The sequence below is a fragment of the Lonchura striata genome, chromosome 15 (assembly GCF_046129695.1).
Source record: "Lonchura striata isolate bLonStr1 chromosome 15, bLonStr1.mat, whole genome shotgun sequence".
Taxonomy (NCBI): domain Eukaryota; kingdom Metazoa; phylum Chordata; class Aves; order Passeriformes; family Estrildidae; genus Lonchura; species Lonchura striata.
The window spans coordinates 6,919,437-6,944,404 of record NC_134617.1 but is presented as its reverse complement, the minus strand read 5'-3'; the positions used below and the strand labels follow the sequence as shown (position 1 = coordinate 6,944,404).

At 41.4% G+C, this 24,968-nt stretch overlaps 1 protein-coding gene across 1 annotated transcript in view; it reads right to left on the bottom strand.

The window, feature by feature from the left end:
* The window catches only part of ADAMTS2 (ADAM metallopeptidase with thrombospondin type 1 motif 2), a 169,634-nt gene extending 163,313 nt beyond the window's left edge, over positions 1-6,321 (bottom strand). Inside the window, exons 1-2 of the mRNA XM_031506005.2 lie at positions 6,213-6,321; positions 4,903-5,264 (exon numbers count right to left, since the gene is read on the bottom strand). Of these exons, the coding sequence (XP_031361865.1) occupies positions 4,903-5,264; positions 6,213-6,300 (450 nt within the window). The 5' untranslated portion in view covers positions 6,301-6,321. The remainder of the gene's footprint in view (positions 1-4,902; positions 5,265-6,212) is intronic.
* Between the last annotated feature and the right edge of the window lie 18,647 nt (positions 6,322-24,968).

The window sequence follows — 24,968 nt, the reverse complement described above, 5'->3', positions numbered from 1 at the left end:
AAAACACCTCTGTCAGAACAGTATATAACAATATAACTTTAAAATTCACTTACTTCAAAGAGATCAAACTCATGCTCAAAGTGAAGAAGAACTATACTAAGCAAGGCTAGACTTCACAAGGTGTCTAAATGCCTTTAAAAAGGCGGGGAAGGTGGCAGGAGGAAGGGGAGAAAGGCAGGCATTTCACATGAGTAGCTGGAATTGCTCTCAGGAAATACCATTGACTGGATCTGAACATGAGATTCTACATTTACACTTTAGAAATTAGATTATATGAATACATCCCTATAAAATAAAAACTGAGGAAAAAAATTTTGTTCTCTGATTTAAAACAGGAAATAAAATACTCCTAATATAAATAATACCTAACGACATCTTGAGAGAACTGGCAGATGTGCACTTGTATTGACAGCAGCCAACGCACCAGCCAGTTCCTGAGGATCCATGACTGGTTAGGAAAGGGAAATGTATCACCATAAACCCACCCAGGTGAGCCCAGGGCTACACACACTGCAGCATTGGGCATGAGTCGAAAAAGCACTGCTGGTGTCCCAAGCGTTTCGAGAAGAAACAGAGCCTGGGCAAGCAGCCAGCCAGCCAGCAGGCTGCTCAAAAACAGTTTGGGAGGGTTAGCACAGAGCACAGGAAAGACTGAAGTGTTGTAGAGCAAACCCTGCCTGGCTCATCACAAGAAGAAACAAGTCCACTGCACTTGTGTTTGCCTTGGTAGCCCCAGCCATGTAAGGCTTACAGCTTGTTTAGAAAACAAACAACCAGAGATGGCTTGAAAAGCTAATTTCTATGTATTTTCTTCTAATAACCTAACCCTAACCCTTTCCATTTTAGTGACAACACTGCAAAATTTTTGGACAGCCGATCTTTTGCCTTTAAAATTGGAAGAGGATCATACTAATGGAGTCAAACTAGGACATCATGATGTGCTACTGAAACTGATGTTCCTTCCTTTGCTTCAGTGGGTTCAATCAGATCACATTGATTGTTCATCATGGAGTAGTGATCCTCAGTCTTCTCAGTCCTGTCAGTACATCTGACTCTGCACTGCAGCCTAAGTTAATCATGTGTTCATTATCCACTTCAGCTGTGCTGTTGATATTGTGTTTTTCCTGTCTAGGTACACATTCTAGCTCACAAACTACAAATGCCATGATGACACTGGGAGGGGGTTTATGTCTCTGAATTTCCACAACCAAATTGTGCCATGCTGCCAACCCGAAGAAGACTTTTTTGGCACATCTGCCTCAAGCACTGCAGAAATATTTATCAAAATTCTAGATGTGTAAAGAGTTCTTCTACAATGGCAGGTTCATCTGCTGAAGTGAAGAAAGTTCTGCAATAATAATTATGCAATAATCGGGAAAGATTAAGATAATCCTAACTTTTTGTTGTTTTATAGCATTTTTTACAGCCTCCAACCACTCTCCTTCACAACCCTTGGAGAGGACAGCCAGCTCCCTCATCCTCCAACTGCATCCACAAGTAAGAATCTGGCCAAAGACCAAGAACATACTCAAAGCACAACAACTTCCACCACAGCCTGCTGGCCATGGAGAGCTGACCATGCTTGCTCTGCCCACTCAGTGGAGAAATAGCTTGAATGATGTCAGGCCAACCAAGATGATAACAAATTGTCCTAAGTGTTTTTATCTTAAGTGGGAAAGCTTTCGCAGTACGTTTTTTTTAATATGGTAAAAATCACATTCATAATTCAGAAAGCTATTAAAAATCTATTGATTAGCTTTAACTTTGATTCTTCATCCACAATTTTTAATGACCTACTCCAGCTCTGACAACACACTTAGATTGCATACTTCAGAAGTTCTCTTCATCTGCCTCAGATTTGATTTCTAGGTCAATAAATTTTTGGCTGAATTTTGATACAGAAAATTGTGAGTACCCAAACTAATGTGTGTCTCTTTGGTCAGGGCAGCAAATCTTCATCATTCATAGTATAGTTCAAAAGTCCCTTCACAGATCTACTATTTTTATGTAAATTCCTTCCAACAACTTCTCATTTGGCAATAGCAATTCCACCAGCCAGACTCTTCTAAGACAATAACTGGAAAATAAGACATAGTTGGTAGTGCAGTGCAAACCAAAAGGGCTGTTCAAAGGAGGTAACATCAGAAGCTGGCAAGGTGGCAGATACATTTGCTGACTTAAACTAGATTCAGTCAACAAAAGTTTGCAATGTAAAAATCAAAGTAGAACACTTCAAGTCCAGTATTGTTTCAGCCCTGATGGCTGACGCAAAAGACAGAAGACCACAAGAAGAATAGACAGATGTCAAACCACCTTCAAAAGCAAGAACTTCAAAAATAAATACTAGGAATTAAATTAATCGAGTTTATAATGTAAAATTCTAACACTTGTCAGTTGACAACTCAGTTGTGAGAGAGGCCCACCATCCCTATCTCCAGAATAACCTAGAAAATGTGGTGGAAATACTTAGGCCCACTGAAGAAAACTAGGTGTGAAGTAAAAAACAGGCATAGAAAAACAGTTGAGAATAGCCTTGTCCATTTCTTTATTCACATCCAAATGTCAATAAACTCAAGAAAATCATGCAGCCCAGAGGTCTCTAAGTATGTCTTGCTGGCTACACATTGCTCCAAGGACTCTTCAATTCTCCTTGCAAAAAAACAAGAAATAAAGAGAGACAATTACAAGCAGTATTAACTTCTGTCATTACTTGCTTATTATTTCTGTCCACAGAGCAGTGGCTTTTGGAGAAACATTGGTATAATTCCTTTGAGTTTGTGTAATTCTATTGATAATCTGTTTTATACACTCACCCCATCAGAAAGAAAGAAACTGAGATGGAGGGAAAGGGTAGAGATGGAACATGGTGCCCAAGGGACTGGAGTTCAATTTGTTGTTCCAAAACAGATTTACTGCACAATCTCAGGGAAATCTAAAGGTATTGAGGCAATGCTTCCTGCGGGAAGGCTTCAGTGACCTGGGCAAAAAAACACATCTCTGCCCTGTGACATCTACCACGTAGATACACCCTGGAGGAAGCAGCAATCCATTTCCAAATGTATTAGCAGAACCACAGAAATTGTAATTCCACGTGAAAATCATTCAGATTAGAATGTGGCACCTCCCAGCCCAGACCAACTCTTCTTCTAATGGAAACAAGAACACTGGAAAAGGCAAGCACATGAGTTGGGCATACAGGTTGAAAACTACAATTCCTTTGGTAGCGTTCTGGATTCCAGTCATTTATGAGTATATTTATTATTGCACTGAGGCCTGGCTTCACACCTTTGCATTTGAGACATTATAAACATGAAAAGAGCAGTAATTTATAAAGCCTTTCATTTATATATTTACTTCATTTTGTAAATCATTCTCATTCTTTGTCATTTTTACATGCAACATGAGGCCTTGGACCTTTACAGTCTCATCCAAAGTTTGGCTTTAACTCCTGTTCTGTTTTATCATAACTCTTTTGTCTAAATATAAGGAGCCCACATTGAGGCAAACATTGGAAGGCAGAAGGAACAAGCTTCCCCCCTGCCCTTACAGTCAACACCTGTGCTGAGAAGAACACAAGGCAAGGAGCAGCCATCAACAGGATCTTCCTCCACCTTTCAGCACAGATGAACAAGGAACTTTGGTTCTGCCCCAGTTTTAAAAGTAAAGAGCAAGTAAATCTTGAGCAAGTAAATTTGCCTTACACAAAGTGATCTGTGCTAGACAGAGGGAGAGCACAGAACTTTTGCTTCCCCCCCGAGGCAGAACTGCAGGCTCACACTCTGCTCTCTGAATGGCTCTTCTTGCTCAGTCCTGGTGCTTCTCTTACCCTCAGCCAGCTGTCCACATCAAACAACTGCAACATTAAAACCTGCTTCTCAAAACAGGAATGCACATGGCTGGGAGAAACCACAGGAAAGGAAAGGCTAAGGGGAAAAGTATTTGATTCCCTTCCATTCTCAGCTAGCCAACATACTATCTCCATACATGTCATCTTCTTGGCACAGCAAATGAACAACTTCCTATGACTAAATAAATAGAAATACAACTGACTCTCACTGGTTCTTTATGCAGAAGCAGAATGCATTACAATTAAGCAATCTCAAAATTACAAACTCTGACGGCTATAGCAAGAAAATAAGGGCTGGATAAACTGGACATTATAAAAAAAAATATAGCCCCTTTCTCACTAAACAAATTGCTGTGCAGTAATTACTGTTCAAATGACCGTGTGACAGTTTAGGATGTCAGGGACAAACAGTGATAATCTGAGTGCTGAACATGCACTCCAGAACAGAAAGCTGCAGCCAGTTTTAAAACACAGCTTTGACAAATGTATCACAGGGGGCTGTTTTGCTCATAAAACTCAAAGTCTTCTGCAACTTTTCATCAATCACTTGATTAGGCAATGAAACTCACCAAGTGAAATATCCAAGAAAACAGACTCTGAATAAATTAAAATTTTCCAGGACAAAACCATATTTTACCTATCAAATTTGTTTCCAAGGTAGTCCAGCCCATTATTTGGGATTAACTCTTTCTAACATTTACCTTTGCAGGCTGTGAGTGAGAAGTGGAAGAGCATGCTGAGAACTTGACACTTAACCTTCTGGTTTAGAGCATCAGACCCCCTCAAGTAACTTTACCACAAATGAACATAAACACTCTTTTCAGCTGCTCTGTTCCAGAGTAGCTACCTCAGAGCATGTGCTCAAACTTCTAGTGCCACTGTCTGTAAATCAGCGCTTGGTGCAGCACAGCTATTCCCACACAAGGGAACATTAGTTAATTTGCATTCACAGTTACCATATGAGGTGTGAGTTTCTGACAGTCCACACATTTTATATTTAAAGACTGTAGGAAATTAATATAATTATCTTTGATATAATAACAAAAGTAACTTACCAGTCCATCGCAATTGCTGATAGCAACTGAAGCATTTGGCAGATCAGTGATATCCCCAACATAGAGGCAATTCCCATAGAGAGGTTCGATATGAGTCTCCTCAGAGTCCTCCTGCCACTCAACTGTTGCTCCAGGGGCCACGAGCCTGGAGTTTGGCCGCAACCTGAAGTGAAACTCTCTTCCAAACACAGTGACATTGTAAAAGATCTCCTCATTTGCTGCTTCATGTTGCAAGTCCTCCACAGCTCTCCTGAAGCGTGCTTTTGGTGGTCCAGACACCAAGTGGGACAGGAACCTGCCCTCTGAATCGGTGCTCGTGGGGATGACAAGGCTGTACTCCTCTATATTCCTCAGGATTGAATCTTTACAGGGAGAAAGCAAGAGAGGACAGAGATACTAGAACTAAACATATCCTGATGCCGCGGGATTTTTATTCCATTATTCATTAGTACAGCAGACACTTACATAAGGCAGATGGACACTGCACTCTTTGCAGGCACTTGGTTCACCTGCATGAAGTGTGCAGAGTTCGCTCAAACTTGCCTTTTCTTCCCCAAAATACCAGACGGCAGCGTGAGCCTCCCCACCCTGCCAGGACCCCGCACTCCTGTCCCTGCAGCGCGGTCCCGCTCCCCTTCGCCACCAGCCCGGACCCCGCACCCTGCACGCCCAGTCAGTGACCGGGTCCCCTCGGGGACTTTGGGGGGCTCCCGGGCGGCCAGCGTTGAAGACAGGGCATTGATTCACTTCGGGACTGCTCGCAGGGGCAGGGGTAGGGGCTGGATTTGCAGGTGGCAAGCCTGCAAGGCAAAGGCACGTCCCTCAAACTACCCCCGGTGCGGCGGGTTTGAGTCGAGCGCTGACGGGGAAGCCGCGGGCAGGGGTCGGGAGCGGTCTCAGTGGGGAGCCCGGGAGTTTCGGACGGATGCGAGGAAGAGGAGGAGGAGGAGGCAGACGAGCTGCCATGTGTTTCAGCCCGCACGGGAACCCCAGGCGCCGCTCCCTGCCCGCCGGGGCTCGCCCGCTCCGCGGGGCAGGCGGCGGGCGGCGCGGGGCTGCGGGCAGCGGCGCCGCGCTGTCACTGCCCGGCGCTCCGCGTCCCTTCCCCGCCGGCGGCGCGGCTGCCCCGTCCCCGCCTGCCGCTTGCAGGAAACAACTGGCAACCCGGCAAAAGTAGCCGCAGAAGAAGTTCAAGGGGAGCGAAAGCCGCGGGGCGGCGAGCCGCTACTTGGGACGGGCGGGCTGCGGCCACCGGCCGGCGGCGGCGGGGCAGGGCGAGCAGCCCCGGAGGCGTCCCGGCGGAGACCTACCTCTGTCCCCGGGGCGCCGCAGGGCGCCGGCGGGCAGGGCGAGCGCGCAGCAGAGCAGGACGCAGGCGATGCCCGCGGGAGGGTCCATCGCGGCGGCCCCGGCCCGAGGCGGGGGCCGGCGCCCGGGCTGCCCGCAGCCGGGGCGGGCCAGGCGGCAGCCCCGCTCCGCGCCGCTCCGCGCCGCTCAGCGCTGCCCCGCGCCCCGCCGCCCGCGCATTCGCCCAGCCGCAGCCGCAGCGGCAGTGGCGGCCGCGCTCCCGGCTCGCAGCGAAGCAGAGACACCAGGAGGCGGCGGGGGTATAGTACTGGAAGCACAGGGCGTGCGGAGTGAAGTCAGGCTGATTGACAGAGGCGCTGCCACACGGCGCAGCCCGGCCGCGGGGAGCGGGGACGGGACCGCCCGCCCCGCCGGGCAGCCCCCGCGCCGCCCCCGCCGCGCTCCGGGCAGCCCCGGCCGGCAGCGCCCGCCCCGCGCCGCGCCCCGCTCCGGGACGGGCCCGCCGGCGGGACGGGAGCTGGCAGGACGCGCTGGAGGCGAAAAGGAACGCCCCGCGCCGGGCTCGGGAGCCCCCGGGCGCTGGGGCAGCGTCCCGCTACCGCGGCCCGCGGGCTGCGCCGTCCCGGCTCGGCATCCAGATGGAAACGGCCAGAGACAGACCAGGCTGACAAACTTAAGGCGCCCCGGCATGAGTTGTGTTGCAGTCTGTGATTCCAGTTGACAGCAGGGACCCAAGTGGAAAAAGTGCCACCAGCAGAGGCAAATCACGGTCAGAGATCTTCATCTGATCCAATAAATTACTCTAAGCAGCCATTTCACGGGAAAAATTGTTAGGGCTGTTTGCCAATAAGACTGAAATTGCTTCCTGCAATCTTATATTAAATATCTGCAACTGGAGAGATAGACCCTGAAAGTCTTTAGGAATACTAGGAATAGAAGAAGGATTTTTAAATAATTAAAAAATCCACACTGGCCTTTATGGTAAAAAACAAGTTATATTTGTTTCCATATGGCCAGGATAAATGCCATACTGCTTATTCCCTTCAAATAATGTATATATTTACTCAGCTTTTACATTACTAGGATCATCTGCTGTTTTAACCACTTTACTCTTTAACCTTGCAGAATCCTATTAGCCCTTCTTGTGCTCCTGCTGGCCCTGCAGCCCACAGCCCTACCTACCCCAGGCTGATTCTCTCTGTATCTGCATGAGTTAGACCTCTCTGGAAAGCTGCAGGCAATGGCTTCCTGCAGGAAGCTGGTGTTCTGCCAAGGAATTTTCCTGGGTATCCTTGACTATTCTTGCTCCTTTATGACTAAGGGTCCAGCTATTACCTTCCACCCCTCTATTATGGATACAAATTAAGGGTATAGAAGAAAAATAACAGCAAGCTAGTCCTGCTCCCTGCCCATGAAGAGGTCTTATGGACCCCAGCCCTGAGCAGTTACGGCAGTATATGATTTCTGCTTGCTTGGTTTGATGTTCTGGTTTGGCTTTCCCAGTTTTCAGGTTAAGGATGAAAAGGGAAAAATTATTCTGACTGATAAGGTAGATCAACCTGTACATTGCATTCAAACATCCCTCTTCTTATTTTCTCAAATGATCCCTATTTGGAATTTTGGAATTGCTGTCTGCACCAGGCTTCTCCCTCCTTTTGGTTTGCTTTTATATTGGCTCTTTTTTTTTTTTTTCTTTTTTTTTTTTTGGTTTGGGTTTGGGTCCATATTGAGCAGCTTCTCTTAAAATCTCATATGCTTTCATCAGTACACAGCTGGTAAAGTTCCAGCTTCATTTTTATTGGACTTGTATTTTAAGCTGATGATGTGGCTTTTTTATGTTTCATCCATCCCATCCTGCTCAAATTGAAATAACTTCTGCACATAAACTTGAAAGGGAGAGGGGTTGGCCCTCTACATTTGAAATCAAAGTTCTTATTTGTATATGATTCATAAAAATAAAAAAAAAAAAAAAAAAAGAGACCGAGTAGCTTATACAAATACAAAACAACCCAGCCATTAGTTCTACTAATTAAGATGGATTTTTACTCTTAAAAATACTGGAGGTTATAAAATTTGCTTTAATATGGACAACAGCTGTACTTCAGAGTAATGATGTAAACAAAAAGAATCACTAACTGCCTTCATGTTGTTTATTTCTATAGAGAAACCAAGTTCTATGTGCACATGTTGTTACCTTATCACATGGAGACAAAAGCTCCATGGGCTCCAGGGCTTGGGGGGACTGTTTTACAAACTCCTTTAAAATTTAAAAAAAAAAAAACAACAAACTGAGAACCAGTGTCAAACAACAGAACCAGATCTCCGGTTGGTAAGAACTGTGCTTCCACTGCACTTGCTGGAATAAATCCTGATCCCCACTGAAGCCAGTGAGAGTTTTGCCATTGACTTCAGCAGAGCCAAGATTTTCTGCAGTAGATTCTCAGTGAGACTTAGACCAACTGAGGATGTGCCATATGGCACAGCAATGGGCCCGTTATCCTTCCACAGGAAAAATGGGTGCCTGTTTGACCCTGAGGAATGGCCCAAAGTATGCCAACCACCACAGAGCCCAGAGGAGTGAAATTCAAGAAGAGTCCTTACATCCCTGCCATTACACCACTGTAGCAGAGAAACTGAGGGAAATATCCTCCTCAAAACTAAATTTCCATTTCCTAAACCAGGCTTCTTGTCACAGACAGATGAGGTTGTGGCCTGGGTTTCCTTAGTGGGGCATTGCCATGGCTGTCTCTCTTCTATGCATTTTACAATCAACTAGAAAACGTCAGTGTGGAATGTATGGACTGCAGCATTAATTGTAGTCCACAACTCTCTAAATTAATTGCTGCAAATGAAATCACACCATATTTATTTCACTGGAATGAAGGGAGAAGGACTAGATACTGCGACTGTGCTTGGATAGCTCAATCTGAGAGTATGGCTGTGCTCTGCCAACCATGACTACAGTCACACAGATGTTTGCCTTCACTGGATAGAGGCACACAGAAAGGAGAAAATGATGCTCTGTGTGTCCTGCATGAATGCCCACACTGAAGGAAAGGTGTTCTAGCAGCTGAAATACCTGAATTAGTTTCAAACTAGCCTGCAGAGGTACGAACAGCCCTGTAAGTGAACTGATATGGGGCTCAGCACAGACTGTGGAGTGTTTATTGGCTTTACAGATTTTCTAATCCACACCAAGTTTGTGCTATCTGTTCCTGTTCTAGCTAGGGTGCATCTGCATAAACTGCAGCCAGACCTTCCCTTGGAGCTGTTCTCACAACATTTAATTTTGCTTAGGAAAATGAATAGATCCTAAGCTTAACCACCAGTACTGCTCTGAAGGTGTTTTAAACACATATAACTGCACATTGCAATGAGAAATTTACTGTATCTGGAATTTCTAAGATCTCTTGCTGTTTTTAAGGGAAAATCACTCCTTTTATTAGTGGGGCTGTAAGGGGAGATGATGGACTGCAGCACTGTGCCTTCTGCAAAGGGCACACCAGCACCTAAGCAGGTAACTTTGATTCTGCTTATGGCTCAAAGCAGTACAAGCTCTCAGGTGAGAGGTTCCTCAAAAAAGGAATTCTCATTCCTGACCTCCTGATGGGGAAGATGGTACCTGTCTGCACAAGGATTGCATTTTGCCTGTGTTTCTCATGCAGATGATTGTCTTTGCTCTCACCCTTGACTGCCATGCACACTTTGTGGCTATGCAATGTTATAAATCTTAATAAAAAGAAAGAAAAATTAAAACAGTGTGCCAGTTCATTTCCTTCACACTTGACATTTCCAGGCTTCATATTGTTTGAACCCTTGTTCCATTATGTGGCACTATGATGTACTACCTAGGAAAAAAGGATGTATTTAATGCTGATTTTGAAGCAGTGCAAGATAAAGAGCAGTAATTAAAATTGGAACAGTCCTACCTTCCCCCCTTTACTTTAGTAAAGTAACAAAACAATCTATCGCACAAAAAATAGACCAATGGAACTATTAATAACTTATCAAATTATTCAGCTCTTGCTAATAATTTCACTTCCACTTCTTTTTTAAGAAAGTGCCAAAAAATATTCTAAGATAAGTGAAGTGAAAATGAACCAAATTAAAGCAGTAATACCCAGACCAATCCCTTGGATTCTTGAAGTAAGAAATCAGGTAACATTACATAATATTGATATCTTTAACTAATAAAATCCTGCCTTCAACAGAAAAGTACTGACTGAAGGTATAAAAGCAGGACATCCCCTCTGCCTCTTCATCCTGAGCTTTCTGAGAACCAGCTCCTAAGCCCTTCCCAGGCACGCTCAGTGTGCCCAGGCTCCTCAGGAGACTTGGTGATTCAGCTGAGCCAGGAGCAGCATGGGACTGACCCCAGGATTTCAGGGGCTTTACTTACAAAAACCTGGGCAGATTTACATTCTGAAGCCTGTCACTGTTGGACAATGGGACTTAGCTCTCACTTCAGCCGTCGAAGATTCAAGTGTCCATTCTTCCAATACTTTCTGTCTTGGAAGACAGCAATTCCTGAGCAGCAATTCCTCCCAGCCCTGTTCCTGGTGTCGCTGCTGGGACACTTGCAGCCTGGGACAGTACAAAGATCCCGCTGCCTGCAATTCTCTCAGGCCAAGAGATTCATCTGTAAGATGCTGCTCACACAGGGACCAGCTGTGGGTACCTTCTTGGTCTGTGCTCGTTGACAACATCAGGCTCAAATTCCTTCTGTGCTGGGCCAGAGCTGCTGCCTGACCACAGCTTTGCACCTGAACTGTCCACACACACGTTTGCACTCAGATCCAGGGAAGGAAATAACAGAACTGCAGGGATGGATCCAAGTTTCCTTCAGCATCTTTACTATTTGGTTCAGTCCTTTGTCCTGATTTTGTGGCCCATGGTAGATGTTCCATCTTAATTCCTCTTTATGTATTGCACTGACAGAGAAAATGCAAAATTTCATTGTTACCACTTCTTCCACTAATCATCTGTATTTACCAGCTAGTTGTCTTTTGATAAATATTACAATCTCTCCCCTATGTTTTCACCTTGATTCTTTCTGTTCAGATTTATTGCCTCACTATTAATATTCCAGCCATGTGATTTATCCCAGCATGTTCCCGGAATACTTGCCTTCTCTATATAAATATTTGAATGATCCTAATTTCAGCTAATTAGTACTGGGACATTTGATTTCCCTCTTGAAGAATTCTCATTTGCTACTAACCAGTTCTTTTCCAGTATAAGAGACACCTATTTTGAGGGGAGAGAATAAAGGCAACTGAATGAACCAAACAATTTTTCAATACTGTTCCACCCCTCTTCATATTGTTCGTGTCAATCTGATGCCAAAATAACTCTCCTAGGTCAGAAAGCTCAAAAACATCAAGTACACAGGCAGGAACAATAAAGCATTCCTATCCTGCCTTGGCTTCCACCCTTACAGAAAGACAGGATTATTTAGCATCTTATTATGCCACAAATTGGGACAAGTCACTAAGTTCAGATTTGTGGAAGATCTTTGAAGTATAATAAAGTTTGATGACCCTTAGATCTGTCACTTCCCCTGTCAGTTGTACCTATAAAAGAAGTTTAGGGCCCAAACAATGGTTTGGGACTTTTTTCCCCAGTGCATCTAGCCATGCATAATTTTCCCTGAAAGACATTTAGCAAGTTTGGCCAAAATATATTGGCTGTGTGCACCATGACTTTTTAAAAAGAGAAGGATTAACATCTTCCAGGAGGAACATTTCTGGAGAAAAAACATGTTTCTAGTCAACATACTAACTTATTTTTTGAGAAACAATTTTGATGGATCAGTTTCAACCAACCATACTTACAAATTTTTCTGCTAGAAGGAAATCACTTCAGAAGCATTTCAGCCATGCAGTTTTCTGATTTCTTCACTCTCCAGAAAAAACACACCACTCATTCTCACTGATTCACCACTGCTTAAATTAATCGGTCACTTGTTAAGTTTAAGCATTGTTTTAGTGAGTAAAGATACACATAAAGAGTGCATATTAAGAAACAAAGAAAAAGTATTCCTAATAACTAGTAGCAATACCTCTGAAATATTTACTAATAAATCCAAGTACAACCAAAACACAGGACTATTCCTAAAACAGAGAAATTTTGAAAATAAGACTTATCAAGATCTTCAGATTCAATTCCTTTTTCAAATAAAACAAATTTTACTTTCTGGTTGCCTGCTTCACAGCTGCAACTCTGATAATAAGACATCATAGTAATTTATATCTTCACTAAAAACAAATACCCATTTGAAATAGACCGGGACATTTTCCAGTTTCAGAATCATTATTTGTGTATTTGTATTGAAGCAATGCCTAGAAGGCCCAGCTGATACTGAAGTCTATTGAGTTAGTAAGACAGTGAAGAAAGTGACCTCCCTAAGTGCAAAATTCAATATAGCAGTTTAGTGAAACAAGGACAAAAATAAGGATTTCCATCCCAAAATCCTGACAGTTTGGATAATATTTTTTAAAAATCATCTCTGCAGTCCTTATCTATTCCTTGTAGGCATACTTTTCAAATAGTATTTATTCTTTACATTTACAAACAGTTTATCTGAATAATTTTATCCTTTAACAACAGAAGTCTTAGGCTAATTCCCTTCTCACCGCCTACTCCATCTCCTTGAGAGATGCCGCGCGTTTGCAACTTACCCTTTTTTATTTTTTCCCCCCTTAATCATGCTTGCTGGGAGCCATAAAGCTGAAAGGAGAAAACCGTAAATAATTGCATCTTCAGAGATGAGTTTAAGCTTTAAGCAGTGGCAGAAATACTGAATTTGTATGTTCCACCACGCTCCATCAGAGAAGGCCTTATAAATTAGGGTAAGGAAAACTTACTACTACCCAGGACCCTCTATTTTAAGAGGTTTTTCATCAGTCACAGAAATGATAGACTTTCTGTAGCTGCAGTTTCAGTATATAAGTAACACAGAAGGAAAAGCACAGCAGATTACTGGGATCTTATCCAATATGGAATATCTGCAGCCTCAAGTCAAACAAGTTCAGAAGGTTCATGGAATTTGACTCAGTGAGAACTGCCAACTCAGGGGGAAGGTCACAATCACAGGGCCTGAAGAATAAAGGAAAACAATTCTCAGGCTGTTGGGAAATTGGAAGCTTTTGAGAATGTGCATTTTCTACCTTAAAACAGGAGAGTTATGTTAAGATTGTGAATTCTGCACTTCCTCTAGCTCCAGTCTCTAAGCCTGCCAAATGATGTGGCACTGCACATGGAAGCTCTACCTAATCCTTCACTCATTCACATGAGGAAATGAGGGCAGGAATTCTTTAGGAACATTTAAAAGCAAGCCACTTGCATCATTTGTCACTAAGAAAACTTTGAGAAAAGGACTAAGAATAGAATAATTCCTATTCGCCTTTATCATGCAGGAATTGAATCCCATCCCTTTCTTCTATTTAATGCCTGAACAGGACTTACTTGAGTGTGAGCTGGCACTCCTAAGAGTGAACTGCAAATTGTGCCACACTAACATCAAAGTAAAATGGCATGGAAAATCTCTAGTAAGCCCAGGGCTATTATTGAAACACATGCAGTAAAACAGCCAAATGTTTCTGCCTGTTCTTCAGCTTATTCTCCAAATGACATGTCAGGGTCTAGCCTAATATGAAGAGCTTTAACTTGGGTAAGCCTGCTCTATGTTACACAAAAAGAATTGTTGCTTCAGAAAGTCCAGTTTAGTGGAAATAATAGAGCAAGCCCACAGAAATGGAAATCTAAGGAAACACATTCAGAAAGCATCATAAGAAATAATTTTCACCTGAAAATTCAAAGCTGTAGAAAGCTGGCTTGGTGCAATAAGTGCAAATCACACATTAGGCATTTCAGTGCCCCAAGGCAACAATGGGAAAATCTTGATGTTTCTAATGACCTTCTTCATTTTATAAATGTAATAAAATCACTTTCAAATGGATATCTTATGTTTAGCAAATTTATAACTGGCTTTTGCTCCACTTTCAACCAATGGTTGACAAGTAGACTGCAGTGCTTAGTCCATGACCTGAAAGCTTGTTAGCAGCCTTCCTTGTTCTTTGGTCCTTTGTATTGATTTCAGAGTATCACAGGGAGTATCTTATGATTGTTCCTGTCCTTTATAGACATATAAATCAAGAGTAAATTCACTGAACTAAGAGCTGTGACCCTCATGTGAAATGGATGTTAATACAATCAGGATCACCTACTGACAATGTGGGTTTGAATCATTTCAGCCTGCTGTCCTTACAGTATCCCTGCCTCTAACTTGTAGTTTTGGGCAATTATTTAAGGTGCATTTCATATTCTGACAGCAAAGAGCCCCTAAACATAGAAGCAGGTGAAAAACATTAAGTATATCTACTAAATGTGATGCCCTACAATTTATTTCCTCAGGCATCATGGGGCAGTCTGGGGGGTTTTGGGCTGTTTGAGTTGAGAATATATAACCAGCTGCAGTGGAGTATTTTATTGATCTGTTTTTATGCTCACAATAATGATGTGATACTACATAAGGGATCCTGCATCAATGATCAAAGTGCATGTGCTTTGCATTCCCTGACAACTGTTTCCACCTGAAATAACTTCTGGATTCTGTCTTCTTTAGGCACTGCTGTACATAGATTACTGAACTTCAAAAGTGGTCCATGTATCTTACCTGTGTCAAAGATGAGTTCTTTAAAAGCATAAACACTCTGGTTTCTGATTTGTGTTCATGAGTGCAAGGCTTTTCATTTCTCCAAAGCATTTGTGGAAACAGCATGATGGACCTGCAGGAATCCCTACAGCTTTCTCCAGCTCAAAGGCGTGTTGTGGTTGAGTGCACAGAGCCCTCAGACACCAGAATTAGCTGTGCCTTTTCCTTTGCATATTTGCTTCCAGCATTCCTGGTTGTAAATGTTGAAGATAGTGGCACTCAGTTCTGCCAGGGCAATGCCTGAATACAAACAAGATCAACCTCTTCCAGTGAAACAGTAGGTAAAATTACACCTGCCTTCTAGTTACAACTGATGCAATTCTTGATAGAACATGTCTACTTAATGTGTTACAGTTCAATAAAACTGTAAAATGTCCGTCTTCATTAGGTGGTGTATTACAAAAGGATTTCAATAGTGCTAATTTACAGCTAGTCTGTCTACACTCAGCTTTGGGTATGTTCTGTAGAGGCTGAGAACATAATTTCCATTGTAGGGAGTACAGAGTAACACAGGTCCTGCCTAAACTTGGTCAATTCTCATCGCTGGTCAAACTGAAGACACCAGTATAGACCTGTACATTCATCAGACTCTCTCAGTTCTGAAGACTCCATGCTTCTGGCCCTCTCTGGAAACATTCCATTCACTACACAAGAGAATTAAGTAGTTTTTATTTTTAAATCAAACCTACACAGGCTCGTAATCCATCAGGCAACTTCACAGTGTATCCACATCTGCATAATCCTCCTGAAGTTGCATAACTCTCCAGCTGTCCTCATAAAAGGGATTTCATTCTGTGCCTGGCAGGTTTTGCAAGAAGTACATGTTCTGTACAATATGCATGTACCGATGTGTGTGATTCTGGGGGAGATTCTTAAAAGTAATCAGTTTTTTATCTCTGTACCTTCCCTTTGTAAAACCTGCCTTCCCTGTGGCAGTGTACACACAAATACAGATGTACAAACTAAGGAACAGACATCAACTACTTTGGTTCTAAAAGTTACTCCAGTTAAACGTTTTAACAAGAGTCAAATTTTCTTCTGAATTGTATAATCTCTTAGAAATATGCTTGAAATATTCTATAGAAACACCATACTTATCATGTCAGTACTTAAATAAATAATTTATCATTATTGTAATCAGACGGGTTCGCATATACATATAGAGTGCTGAAATGTATGTAGGATCGCTCAAGACATAGCTCTGACTGTAAATTATGCTGATTATGAAATAAGTTATATCAAGAGCAAAAGGGGAAATGTAGCACAAACGTAAACAAATTTAGAAAAATCCTTGTCCACAAGGAAAAGTAATCTTTTCCTAGAGATTTTCAATTACCACTTCCATGACTACTTCACGCCTTCACTCTAAGTGATTATTCAAACATTATTTGCTACTGAATATGTCTGTATCAAAATATGAGCAATTCCAGTTTTGAGGTACAAGGTACAAGGAAAAAGCAGTTGATTCTTTTAGTGTCCCCAAGAAATCTGTTGTACTCGTCTTCCAGCTGGCCTTGTATTTTAACTAGTACCTCTCATGTTCCATGGGAGAAAAAAGAAAAGCAAATTTTTTTATGACCAGTCTAAGTATTTCTAAAATGCTTTTTTTTCCAAGGTTATCCAAGTTTATATGACAAAGAATTGTTTTATTCATTTCTGAGTTTCTTTAGAAATTTCCCTATTCCAACATTACCCCCGTCTTACTGATGGTGCTCCATCTGGTTTCAGTCTTAATTGCAATTTCAGCTCAGCCATTCCTATGATATCATAAAAACTTGAAGCTTCTCATGAAGCTGATAGTCTCCTATATTTAACTAAATAATGCAAGCAGGAGTGCAAGAGGGAAATAAAACCTAATTTCAATCTTATGGAAACAAAATGGTGGGCAAGTTCTTAAAACTTCTGCCCTCAAACTGAAGGGAAAAGTGAAGGACAACCTGAGCTACTGGTGACCAGTGTTGCCACACAAACTTATATTTCCATTACTCTGGTTTTTTACTAAACCGAGTAATTCTCAAAGCTCTCTGAGGCTATTAAATCACTAGATTTGAATTTTGCAGTTCAAGCTTTTAGAATTTAATATCATTACAACAATATCAGTATAAGAGAGGATTAATGTACAGATTCCCTAAAGAAAATGTGCCATTGGTGACTGCACTGGATTAAGAGCCTTTATTATAATTATTTAATGTGAAGCAGATTCAAACAAGACCAGAACATATTGTGGTAAATCCTATTAAATACAGTCAATGACTCACTCTTTTGTAAATATCTTAGTATTTACATAAACAAGACAGGATAAACATGGTAAGAAAATGACTGGCAGGGAGTACGGGTATAACTTGCCTAAAATCATACAATAGGTCAGCTAAAAAAATCAAGAATAAACACGTCTCAATGGACCATGTAATCAGTACCTCAGAACATAATCTGACATCACCATAATGAATCTGCATTACACTTGAATAAACATTTGTTCACTCTTACAAGGTTTGGTAATTTGATACATCAGAACAGTGAAAGAACATGCAACTTATGTTAAACATCTGCATTCAATCCTTTCTTAGATATTGCATCACATTAGATATTGATCAAAGAGTATATTAAATGATTAAAGAAATGAAAAAGGGAAAATGTACACAAAAGAAAAAAATATATTGATTATTGTTTCAAGGTCAACCATGTGCATGTCTTCACTCTAATAGGGCTAATTATTAAAGAAAATCATTGGTCTCTGCTGTTAGAATCATTAAATGATGTTTAAACAAAATGCTACTTATGTCACAATGAAAATAAACTATTTTGCTTAGTTTTATATTTCAATTATCTCAAAATAACTAAATATTATCCTTCATGTGCCAATGCTCCTGCATATAACATGGTGTTTCTCTTTGAAACAGAGGAGAAGCTGAGCTCCATGGACCTGCACTCAGAACCTACAGGATTTCACATCTGCTCAATCGAGTTTCCAAGGCAAAGGTTCTCCTCATCTCATTCAACAGGCTTCTGAATCCACTGTTTCAGACTTCTTCCTAGGAACTCTCTCTAGCTGTGCAGTGATTAATATCTTTCCATTCCTGACATGACATTTTAAATTGTTTGAACTGAGGGACAAGAGAGATTGTTATTGTAACCAATCTGCAGATATTGAGACCTCTCACATCCACCCTGTGTGGCTGCTCGGAACATCCTGGCAACAGCTGCAATAGAAGGCTGGATAATACCCATGGAAAAAAGCCCTGCATATTTATTTTAAAAATAAGGCATCAAGGGAAATTAAAATTGAGCTGAAAGTTCAGCAATCAGTTTGGGTTTGAATACAGGATTGTTTGGAGGCTCATCCACTTTTTACTCTGCAAGCTGATCTTACATCTGCCCATTTTCTCTCTGCACAAAGTTACAGCTATGGAGACAAAGACACAGCTCACTGTGAGCAGCAGCCCAGGGTGTGCACTGCTCTCCAAAAGAACTGGAAGAAAATGCTGTGGGTTTGGTTTTTTCTTTTAAATTAAGACAGAGGAGCAGACATTTCCGACTGAGACACAGCAGATGGCTGCCAGAAAATGGTAAAGAATTCAGGAAGATGAAGGGCGAGGCAGCCTGTGGGCTTTGGAAAAGAGACAATAACCCACAAGCAGTTAAAGTGCACTGTATGTGTGGAACAGAAAGGTTTGGAGTGGTAAAAGTGTGCAGGACTCTGTCTCCATGCCCTTTGGTCCTGCTGCAGTCAGCTTCCCCTTGCAAATTCAGTCCTCAACCCAAGCACTGCATGGCAGCAATAATTCAGCATTCTGTGTATGACGAGGAAATGTGTCTGTAAGTGCTCTGCTCTGGCCTCCTTGGCCCCTTTTCAATACAACTGTAACTGGAGCTGTATTTCCTGGGAAAGGTGGCCTTATTCTGGTACAGCAGTTCTGCAAATACTTTTCTGAATATTGCAAACAGTTAGCATTGGAAGGGTTTAGACAATTCCACAGGAAACCCATCTAGCTGTGGAGCTTAAGAAACATTTTATTAGCAGAACTAACAACCTTTATAATAATAATAGGCAAAGTCAGTATTTCCATTCATTTATGTCAGGAGGTGTTGATACAGATGCTTTCTTTTGGAATATATGTTATTGTAATGATCACATTTCAGGAGGGTGGGAGAGGAATTTCTTCTCTAACTATATAAAAATTCTTGAGCTGTCCCCAGTACAAGACTTTTTAGCTTCTTATTCTGAACTGTTCTGCATCTGTGTACGTGAAGCCTCAAAATAAAGTGCAATGAGATGGAGCAGCACAGGATGGCACACAACAGGTCAGAAGGATATTACTTGCTCATGGCTGGGGTTCATTAGAAGGTGTCCCTTTCTGGGGACTTTTTTGGCACTGGTTTCTAGGAGTGCAGAGCACCTTCATGGAGAGATTGATTTTCAGCCCCACTCAGCTCCTGTTTAAGGGGCTCAGGAGAAAAGCCACATTTCCTGAGTCCAACAATGTTCTCAGTCTCTCCAAGGCAATGGCAAGCCACTTCATAACCCAATTCTTTCTCATCAAAATGTGACAAATTCAGGCTTTGCTGTCTGACTGCAGCCCCCAAAACAACCCTTACCCGTAAAAATACCCATTCAATGGATTTGATTGTATGAAATGCCATTTCCTCCCTAATCCATTTGAATATCTTAGGTGATTACCTCCAAATTAGGCAGAAATGCTATGAATGCAAAATACAAAATTCAACAGCTCTGTGAGCTGTTTATTAAACAAGTCCCAAACTTACACCAAATGCAAAGAATAGTTACTGGAGCTGGGGGAATTCTGCACTTATGAAAATAAAGACATAAGGTTTCATAGTCTTCTGCATGGACTGCAAGGCCACATCAACTTCTATTATTCCATGAAAGATAATTTTGTATATCTCTTTCAGAAACACACAAAAATAAGAAGGCCTTGTATACATTTTCTGAGGGTAATTTAGTATCTAAAACCATATCTTATGGTCAGTCAGCTCCTTGAAGGCACTGTATGACTGCAGTGATCCTCTTCAGGATGCATGACCTTGCATGAGACTGATTAAAGGCAACTCAGCAGAGCATCTGCTTTTACATATTAACTAGAGAAATTTCTCCTGTAGCTCAAGAGAGACACAAACATGGGTGAAGAATTTAAAAAAGCAATTGTTAGCAGTGGCATTCAGCTGAGTACTGATTCTTCGGTATCTGTATTGGCCCTACTGCAATATTAACAGAAAAAAAATGTTCATAGAGTCTCTACATAGTTGAAAGCTATTATGATATTTGGAAGGTTGCTAGATAGCCTCTAATACAGAACATACCACATTATAATCCCAAATCCTTAGTAAAAGCAAACAGAAGGTTAATTTCCCTATATTTTCTCACCTGCAAGGGTCTGCTCAGGGCTACGAGCAGCAGAAAAAAGCTGTTTAGCAAGTCTGTGTTGCTGCAGGCTGGAGAAACGAGCTGGGGGCACACAGCTCTCAGCAGCTACCTGGAATAAAATAACATGGGGAGAACTTCCACAAAGACCCTCTGGCCTATCGCTCGCTATTGTAGGAACAGGCTGGAGATGCACTCCTGCTTTTATTGTCATCTTGATTAACTCTATAAACCAGCCAATGTAACTTGTTCCAACTTTTTTTTTCCAAAACAACTCACATTCTCTGCCACACGTCTGACAAAAACCTAAATTGTTAACAAATGGTTGAGAGCTCAGTCACAATGAAAACAACAATTGTGAGGCGGAAATAACACAAGCAGAGCCCCGTGCAGTTCTTGCTGGGGTAAATTATTCCTGGAATTGTAACCCAAGGGTATGCAGTGACTTTAATATTTGGCTCAGCGATCTCTCACTAAGTATTACTCCTGGTATTTATTAGTAAAAATGCCCTCTAATAGGTGGTTACAGACAGAGGGAGTGGGGTAGTACTTTTCCTGGAGAGTTCTACCTTAAAAGAACAAGCTTCTCCTGTTCAGTGTAAAGCCTGGATGGTGCACAGTAATTGCTTATCTCGTTCACAACATATGGTTGCTGGTGAGCACTTCCCAACAGCTGGCATGATCAACTTGTGGCAAAAGATTTTAAATCAGCCCTGCCCGTGTTTCAAATACTTGGGTGCTCTTACTTCTCAAAAGATGCCATTTGCATCATCCACGCTGAGGCACAGCCAAGCATCAAACAAAAAAAGGCTGGGAATAAACACGCTGACAATATGAGATTAGCTGCCATTCTGTTCACCTACAGAACAGATGTTCAGCTTCCTAGTTACCTAAAATCATCCTCCAGGAGTGCACGGTTTATATCGAGCTGCCTGTGTCTAAAACATTGCCTGTGTACAGTGGAATTACGGACATATTCAAATGGTTGACAACACACAAGAAAACAATTGTTTCTTTTGTGTTACTGTGATTAGGAAAGGGATTGTTGAAAAGTATATTGAATTGCTGAGGTTTTTAATGGTAAGGGACAAAAACAAATGGCCAGAATAAAGTATGTAGTAGTAGTGAAAAAAATTATTCTGAAGCAAATGCAGTTGATGCAAAAATACTGAATTTACCAGCTATAAATGAATTTTCAAAGTACAATACCTTGTGAGGCTCAGGCATCCTGGAAAATATTATCTTTCAGTTCACCAAGGTTTTGTTTTAAATTACACAGTGACTATGGCATCTGAACATTTTTAGTGTCCATATACAATTTTATAGTATAGGGAATTATTAAATACACAATATTTTAGAATAGTCTATTGTGCTCAGATTAAAGAAACAATTTTAAAATACAGTATAACTCTAATATGATAAGTTGGAATTAATTTATGTACATTTTAATCTGAGATCAAGTACAACTGTAATCTCTTTTGACCATCTTGCAGACAAGTAATACCTTAGAATCAAAGCCAAACAAACATATGCCATTTTAAACGTGCAAGAAAACCTTCCAACTTCTATTTCAAAACCCCACATTTCCTCCACATTTTTACTTGAGCCCTTATTATCCTTTATCTTGTACAGCCACTCGAAACAAAGTCACATAGACGTAACAAGCACACAAGCAGCCCAAAAACCTATGGAATTAGAAATCAGAAACAAAATGGTCCAGGTTTCTTTCAAGCCTGTCCTGATGCTGATGCAGATTTGGTCCAGATTTGTGTCTCCCATGGCTTCCTGCACCTCAGTTTGGTCAGTTCCTGTCCCTCAATCTTCTTTCCCTTTGGATTGTCCTCATTACCTTTCATCTGAACATTAATTCTGCCATTTATTGGGCTGAGAATAGGGCTGGATTCTGGAAGGCCATGGTCACCTTCCATGTGCTGAGTGAGGGCTTTGGGACTGCCCAGTTTGTGCTACTTGGTCTGCAGGAGTTACCCTGTCCTGACTCTTAGAATTATTTTTGTTGCTTGTCTCTGAATTCCTTTCACATTTCTGCTATTGAGCTGGCCAGAAGTGAATTTTTCAATTCCTCCAGATATATCAGCTTGCAGTTCTCCAGCTTGAATCTCATTTTGCTTCCTGCACATATTTTTGAGCTCTTTAGATCCCTTTTTATTATTTCCCCTTGCTCGCTTACGCTTGCAACACCTGTCAGTTTAGAACATGATTGTACCATTAGAAAGCAGGGCAGCTGCAGAGCAAAGCCCCAGGGAAACTCCAAGCAATATTGGGTCTTAAACTTTTGGAAATCTACTCTGGGCAGAGAGGAAACATTGGGAACAAGTGCCTAAAGCAATGTGCCTGCAGATGCAGGGCACACAATGCTGCTTTGAAGAAGAGAGAGCCTGTTGCCATCTTTTTATCTGAAGTAGCTGCTGCTGGCTGAGTGTGGTTTTACCTGGGCATGAGGGACCCAAAGGCTCTTTATGACCCAGGGAATGCATCTTCCAGGCATTGGCATATGCCCATAACATAGTTGTGCCTCTGCATCCTCCCACTGCTCTGTGGAGAGCACTGAAGTACAAGACAGCTCCTTGAAGCCATAATTCAAGCATAACTGGTTTATTGGTTTTGGGGTTTTTTTGCACTGTAGACATTAAAACATGTATTTGGGGATATTTAAGACTACATAATGGAACAGCCTGTAAGTTTGGTACTGATATTAAGAATTTTAGCATTATTTAACCCTGAAATGGAAGCACAGGGATTAAAAGTTTGGGAGATTTTGTTCACACTGGATACATTCCTTTTACTTTGTGAATTTTTATCTGGAGCCTGATGTTCAGTTCTTCCATGACATTTTCCATAGAATTAACTATTCTCCTCATGCCATATTATTTCCCAAGGCAGATCCAAGGTTCATTATAATACTGATAGCTACCTCCAGGGAGCACTGGGATTCAATACATGGGAATAACTGGGTACTTCATCTAACCAGCTGCGAGCACAGCCCACCTGGGCAGGGTCGTTTCCTACCCTTGAGGAAAGTCAGAGAGTTTAGAACAGGATCATTATTTCTCTCTGAAGAGAGGTGGATTTTCAGTGACAATCCATGCTACTGCCTTGAACAAATATCTCCCAAAAAGTTTACATTTATCTCTTTTATTCAGATAATGATCATTTGGGATTTTTTGCTACTTTGCTGTGTCATACTAATCCCACAGAAATAGGAGCTACTGAATCCATTTTCTAATTGATTGTAATTTCTTCTGTTGTCTCTTCAATAGTAAAACTTTAGGTTCCTAAAAATCAAACTTCAGTGTAGGAATCTGCTGGGAGTAATTCCTGTTAGAAACTTTTTTGGAAACATGTAATTGTAAAGGACAAGCCTGTGCCCTGCCCTCCTCCTGCCCTGCAATGAGCACTCAGGGCCACTCCCTTGCTCTTCACACTGTCTGTAATTATGGGCTGAGTAAATTGTCAAAGATGTCAATGCATTGACAAAAATAAGCTTAGAATCAGTCTATCAAAAGCTAAGGACTATGTGTAAAATTCCCCTTTCAATGACAAAATAGATGAAATTATATATATTAATTATGCCATTCCCTTGACAGAGTCCTCATTCAAAAATAGAACATTCAAGGAATAGCCTAAAAAAGCTCTAATTGTTCATGGATTGTTTTTTTTCACAGTTTGGATAACAGCTTTATAAATAAATTATCTGACTGATCACTTAACTGAATCACCTACCTTAATTAGAGTACAATACACAGTGTAGAATATTATACTGTACATAAGGGTGGTTAAAAGAGCTCAATTCCTGAAATGATCCATCTGTCGTAAATGTATATGCTTATATATAGAATCAGTACCTTTGTAGTATTAAAGGAAAACCCTGAGGTTTTCCTCATCATGTCTATTCATTAATTATGTTAATTACATTTACTTCAAAATGAATCAGTCTCTAATCAGTTTTAACAACAGGATAAAGAACAGTTATTTAATAAACAAAGCCCTTACATTTAACTGATTTTTAAACTGACTTCACAAAGTGACATTTAGTTCTTAAAAATTATTCACTCTTTTATCTTCTGTTTGAGTAATGAGTATGGCAGATAAAGCAGGTGCTCCAAAATGCATTGAGTAAAAACCTATCTAAGGACTTTGTCTCTTTTCCCTTCTGCCTCACTTTCCTTTAGAGGTAAGAACTCCCCTATTTCCAAGGGCTCTTCATTTTAGGCAACTACCTAACATTGAGCTGCAGTAGAATGGACACCCAATGTGGTCAATGGAGTCTGGAGAGAGCAATTCAGAGCATCCTCACTCCTACTCTGTTCACTGTATACTTCCCTGATTATGTGCAGACTCAGAGGTCCTATTGCAGGCAGCTGAATTAAATATCTAAATTTGGATGGTATGAGTAGGTTAACTTTAGTGTCTTGCTTTTGCCATAAAGGAAGCTGAGGGAGATGTGGATTTCACTGTAAAATTGGGGTCTTCATAAAACCAGAAAAGCTCAGCAATATGTGTCTGGAAAAGTATAGCTTAATTCAAAGGAAATATGATGTTGTTTAAGAAATAAGTAGAGCTGATTTAAATTCCTGTTCTGCCACAGACTTCCCCTGTGACCTTAGGCACGTCGCTCAGGGCAAGGTTTTTATGGGCATCTGG